We start from the raw sequence: 6,000 nt of genomic DNA, 5'->3' as shown, positions 1-6,000 counted from the left end.
CGGGGACTCCAGGCAGCAGAGGGCCGGCCTTTTGGAAACAACTGAAAAGCCAGTGCTGGGTGGTGGCTTCCTCCCCTTTTTGGAACGCAGGGACCCTCTGGCGTAGCGGGCAGAAAAGGAGCAGGGCCGGGACGCAGGGGGTGAATTCATGGAACGGTCATCCTTTAAAATCGTGACTCGAGGGGCTACTCTTTAGTGGGTTGCGGCGGGCACGCTTCCCGCAGCCTCCTCCCGAGGCCCTGATTCTTTGATCGATCTTTAGGAAAGCGTTGGTCCCCTAAACCCCCGTCCAGGGTGGCTGTGTGGGACACCAGGCTCCATATGGTCCGAGGGAATCAGTGAACAGGTTGCTTTCTACCCTTTTCCGACACCCCTTCCCCTCCGGATTGTTCTAACCGGGTTAAGTGAGGCGGAGGCTCGGGGGCTGAGCCTGGATCTCGGGCAGAAGGACCTGGAGCCTCCGAGACTCTCATCAGCGCGCACGCCCCTGCTCCCCTACTCCCCACCCTCGCCCCGCTTCTGCGAGCTGGTCGGCCCGGTGTGCCGCTACCCAGCAGCCCGGCGCCCATCCGGCCGGGCGCGCGCCGATGTCTCCCCCCAGCGGCCGAGCGCGAGTCGCCGCGGGAGCCGGCGGCGGGCGGGCGGCGGGGGCGGCACGGAGCAGCCAGGCCCGCGGCTCCGCCCCGCGCCCCCCACCCCCACCCCGCCGGCCGGCAGGGCCGCCCCCTCCGCGCAGCGCTCGGCTCAGACTGAGCAGCCGCCTCTGCAATGTCAGCAGCCGCAGCGGCGGCGGCGACGCGAGCGGCAGCGGCCGGGGCCCCGCGGTAGCCGCCAGCGCGGCACGGCCCGGCGGGCGCGCACGGCGCGAGCCCGCGGCCACCTCGCTGCCTCCCGGGAGCTGCGGGCTGCTCTGCGCGCCCGGGCGCGGCGCTCGGACTCGAAGCCAGCCAGGCTGCAGCCGCGCACAAAGGACCGCGGACACCGGGCTCCGGGGACTGTGCCCAGGGACCGGCCGGGGAACGGCCAGCCGCGCCGCGTCCCCTCCACGCCTCCCCTTCCCGGGTGGCCGGAGCCTGAGCCGAGCGGGGCCCGTCATATGACAGCGGCGACACCGCGGCCAGAGAGCGCGCGTGTTGCCCGCTCGGCTGCGCCACGGCCACCGGCGCCGGGGGTGGCTCGCGCCTCGCCTCGCTGAGTGGTCGCCGGTCTCCGTCGCCCCGCGCCACCCGAGTCCCGGCTCTCGGGCTCCGGGGGCAGGAGCCCAAGGGAGCCCCGCGCCGGCGCCGAGCCTAAAATGGCCACGCTGCTCCGCAAAATCGGGCTCATCCGCCTGCACAACCGGGACACCGAGGACCCCAAGCACCACCACAACCACCGCGGCGGCGGCAGCGGCCAGCAGAGCGCGTCGCTGCGCGGCAAGGGCGGCGCCAAGAGCGGCGGCCACAAGCCCCAGCAGCAGCACCCCGCGGCGAGCGCGGGCGACGCCAGCCCCGGGCCCGGCAAGGGCAAGGGCAAGCGCGCGGTGGAGCTGGCCCCGCGCGACAAGCCGCCGCAGCCGGCGGCGGGGGCGGCGGGGGCGGCGGGCGCCGGGGGCCCCCGGGAGCGGGCGCCGGGCGCCAGGGCGGGGCCGGGCCTGGCGGTAGCGGCGGCGGCAGCGGGCGGCAGCCTGGTGCCCGCGGCGCGCCAGCAGCACTGCACGCAGGTGCGCAGCCGGCGGCTCATGAAGGAGCTGCAGGACATCGCGCGCCTCAGCGACCGCTTCATCTCCGTGGAGCTGGTGGACGAGAGCCTCTTCGACTGGAACGTGAAGCTGCACCAGGTGGACAAGGACTCGGTGCTGTGGCAGGACATGAAGGAGACCAACACCGAGTTCATCCTGCTCAACCTCACCTTCCCCGACAACTTCCCCTTCTCGCCGCCCTTCATGCGGGTGCTCAGCCCGCGCCTGGAGAACGGCTACGTGCTGGACGGCGGCGCCATCTGCATGGAGCTGCTCACGCCGCGCGGCTGGTCCAGCGCCTACACCGTGGAGGCGGTCATGCGCCAGTTCGCCGCCAGCCTGGTCAAGGGCCAGGTAAGCCGGGAGGGGCTGGGGCCGCGCGGGGGTGGGCGCCGCGCGCGACGTGCGGGCGGGTGGGCGGCGCAGGGCCGGCCCCTCGGCCCCCCGGCTCCCCGGCTCCCGGCCTGGCTGCGGGTGCGCGCCGGGCTTTTTCTGAACTCGCCTCCGCAGGGTAGACGTGCCCGAGCGCCTCGGCTTCTTTTCCGTAAGCGTTTTCGTCCTTCCTTACTTTTCCGTCTCGTCTCTCCGGGTTCCTCACCCCTCTCTCTGCGGGTCTCCAGTTTACTCCCTCCACTCGTTTCTCTTTCGCTCTCTCCCTCCCCGACACCCCCTCTCCTTTTCTCCTCTATTCCTTCTCCCCTGTCGTTCCTCCGCTCTACCCTCTTCCTTCTGCCCTCGTCTCCTAACCCACTGTCCCCATCTGCTCCTCCCTTTCCCCCTTCCCCCTCCACCATCTCCCCTCCTCCCCTACCTCTCTCCCTGTCCTCCTTCTCCGACCCCCCCAGCCAGTCTCCCCCACTCTCCTCTCCCCGCCTCTCCATTTCCCCCTTCTTCCCCTTGTCGGCTTCTCCGCATCTCCTGTCCTCATAATCTCCGTGAGGGTGGAACTTTCTGTGTACCTCAGAATCTCAATGTCCAGCCTAGTTTATCACCCCTCCCCCACCACACACGTTTCCTCCCCAGCTTCTCAGGGGTGCTCTGCAGGTGAGGGGCTCAGCAGAGGACCAGCCACCTGCTGGTGAGTCTGCTCCCCGGTCTGCTGGGTCCTGAATAGCATCAACTGCGAAGGTGAAAATACTGCTCTTGAGAAATTTCACTGGCAAGGCCGAGGTGTGGGTTGAGTGGTTCCTTAAGTGACAAGGCCAGACTCCATCAAGGAAATGCCTGGTACCTGCCTCTCTCTAACCACCTCCTGGTAGTTGTTCAAGGTCTTGATCTCTCTCAGACCCGTTTCTTCTTTTGGTTTCCTCATGCCCCCAGGGGTTAATGCTGTTATCAGGGCTAAAGATTTTTAACTAAACGCTGAAACCAGGAGCAAGCCTGATGCCTGAGTCTTCTGTCCATGGCACCAGATGGCAGCTTTGCTGGAAAGAAACCCCAGAGAACTTGAGGGCAGAGAATAAATGATCTTCTGAGCTATGTTCCCCTCTGGCTGCAGGCAGATGCCTGGTGCTTTTACCTTCCCACATTATACCCTCATGCTCATGTTCAAATTGTTTGATGTTTGACCAAATCGCTATTACACATTATTTAATAAAGTCATGTTTTTATATGGGTGCCTTTTAGATTTATGAAGATCTCTGTTTTGTTTAGAAGACCCTGAATGACCTCGATTTGATCTTCCTACAGCCAGCGTTTCAGAAGCCATCAGGCCCCCGCCACCCGCCTCTGTTGTTTCACTGCAGGGTCTTTCGCACTGACCGAATGATTTGTGTTCTGACAGTGTCACTAGCGGTGGGGCCCCTGGGATTCCAGGCAAATAGCACTGTAACTCCAGTGGAGAAAGGCACTTAATTCTTGACTGGGGTCTGTTATTCCCAAGTAACTATCCTGCTAGTCCATCTTCTCTGGGGTTTAGCTTCTGCTTTCTTCTTGAGTTTGCAATAGGATGGACGTGGCAGCTCTAGGGTGGCGTCTGTAACTGAGCGAGGCTTAATGCTTTAACGTCAGAAGTTCATTCTGAATCCTGTGGGTCAGTGCTGGCTCTGATCTAAGGTGACTGATTCCACACAAGCTACCAGGGTGGAACGGGGGTCTCGGTATGTTATCAGCAGGATTTATACAAATGATGTGGAAGGACATTTCGCACAAATGTCTTTGTTACTAGTTTCTGAAATCATTGCTAATTAGAACTCTCTGGAACAGCCTCTGACTTCTTTCATTCTTCACAGTGATGACTTTGGAGGTCAGGGGAAAAGGAGTGTAATTTTGCCTCATAATCACAGAATCACAGCGTTTAGACTTGGAAGAGATCCTAAAGGTCACCTGGACCACAGCCTGCATTTTGAAAGATGCAGGAAAATAAAGATTTCAAATGAGAAACAGGGTTTTATCTTAAGAAGCGGTATGTCTCAGTAAGTTAAATAGTTTCTACGTTTACATTAATGCTGTGAATGATAGTTCTGTTGGTGCCCACACATGTCTATTAAAATGGGCAGATCGTCATGTATACATTTATCTTTTTTTGTCATCAAAACTGAGAGCCTTATGTACAGTTTCCAAGTCAGAGACTTCAGTTGTTGAAAGTAATTATCAACAATTCTGTTTATTGATTTCAAAATCTCTGTTGACGTAGCATATTGTGTTATATTACCTATTCTAAATTCTAGTGTGTAAGGTATCCGAGAGGAAGGTGAGAACTCAGAGACTAACAAAATACCAACTCAGTTTCTTTGCATTTTCCATGCTGACTTCAAGATCCAAGAGACAGTCGCCTAGAATGCACGTAAACAGCTCGAAATGCAAAGTAAGAGCAGGAGAAATGAGCAGTCACCGGTGTTGCAGGATTCTGTGCAGGAAAGGATTCTAACACTGTTTGGGGGCCCTCAGCATTCTGGTGACTTTCCTGCTTTTATGAATTACCTACTGACAGACGGTTCACTGCATGTACCGTAGTTACCAAGTTATTTCCACAGTTAAAAGCGACAGACTTCAGGAAAGCAATCAAAATACCTGATTAAGTATTCGGAGAGACCCGAGCCTGCTCCCAAACCAATCATTATTATAAAGGAAAGAACCTTCCCATGCTGGTTACATTCCCCCATCTGTTGGCTCTTCTTTTTTAGGATTCGTTTTTCTCGAGCCACAGAGTTAGAGAAGCCTTGTTTTCGTTTTTCATAACTGCTCAGCCTAACTTTCTGCACTGAGGCTATACCAAGCTGATTTTGTTTCTGTACCTTGAGAGAAACCATAAAATACTTTTAAGGGTCCCCCTGATAATGCTAAGACAAGACACATTTAACAAGTAGATATTCTGTGTACTGTAGGAAAGGTTTGGGTTTTCGCATAGTATGACAAATTCAGTCATTTCACGAGACCTTTACCTGACTGGCCCTCATCATCAGAATCTCTTGTGTACTGCCTTACGCATTGTGGCTGTTTTAGGCTGACTTAGCGTAAATTTCTTGTATAAGACATTGTGTGTAGAGACAGCAACCTACATAGCTTGCCTGTTTGTTTATTACCAAATCCTCTTTTGACTAAAAAGAGACATTTTCAGTAATTTTTGTTTCCTGCAGTTGAGTGAAAAATACCTACCTCAGAGGGTCCTGCCAAGGCATCTGTACCCAGTTCACGCCTGGGGTCCCTGATGGCTGGATAGGGACCCTTTACGGACTGTTGTGTGAGCAGAAGGCTCTGCAAAAGTAGCTTGAGGGTGCACTAACTCAGGGTTCTGTTTTTGCATCAGTTCGCCTCCTGAGTGTCCCCTTTGTAATTAGTTGGACATGGCCAGGGGCAAGGAACCAGATGTCACTGGAAAGACAGTGCCTCACTCCTCCTCTGTCCCCTCAGTGCCAGCCAGGCGACTCAACCTGGCAGGAGGACGACGTTGCAGTCATGGCAGCAGCTAACACTTCCTGATTGCTCCGCGCGGGGCTCTGGGCTAAGAGCACTTAGGGCACCCAACCCCACCTGGTTCTGTTTGGCGGTCACTGCACAGGGGAGGAGACTGCAGCTCCGCGCACGCAGGTGAGAACGCAACTTCATGTTCTGAGACCAGCTCTGACGACCAGTCCGCATTAGTGAAAGTCGTCAGCGACGCCAAAGTCAAACCCAGGCCATCTGAGCCCCCGGCCGTCACGGTGGTCTGTTCACTGTGACCTGTGTGCTAGTCGTCTGGGTCCACAGAGAACAGGTACGTGGTCAGCAGCCAGCAGAAGAGTGTGAACGACAGAACTAAAACACCTGCTGTTCTTAGTGTTTGAATTAAAGCCTGGTAA

General features: G+C 57.4%; 1 protein-coding gene across 1 annotated transcript in view; it reads left to right on the top strand.

Annotated features, from left to right (window-relative positions):
• Nucleotides 1-1,161: 1,161 nt before the first annotated feature.
• UBE2QL1 (ubiquitin conjugating enzyme E2 QL1) overlaps nt 1,162-6,000 on the top strand; it is a 43,499-nt gene continuing 38,660 nt past the window's right edge. Inside the window, exon 1 of the mRNA XM_072958882.1 lies at nt 1,162-2,074. Within this exon, the coding sequence (XP_072814983.1) occupies nt 1,295-2,074 (780 nt within the window). The 5' untranslated portion in view covers nt 1,162-1,294. The remainder of the gene's footprint in view (nt 2,075-6,000) is intronic.

Source organism: Vicugna pacos, chromosome 3 (genome assembly GCF_048564905.1).
Source record: "Vicugna pacos chromosome 3, VicPac4, whole genome shotgun sequence".
Lineage (NCBI taxonomy): Eukaryota > Metazoa > Chordata > Mammalia > Artiodactyla > Camelidae > Vicugna > Vicugna pacos.
Note: the sequence above shows the minus strand (reverse complement) of the source record. Positions and strands in the feature narration are given on the sequence as shown.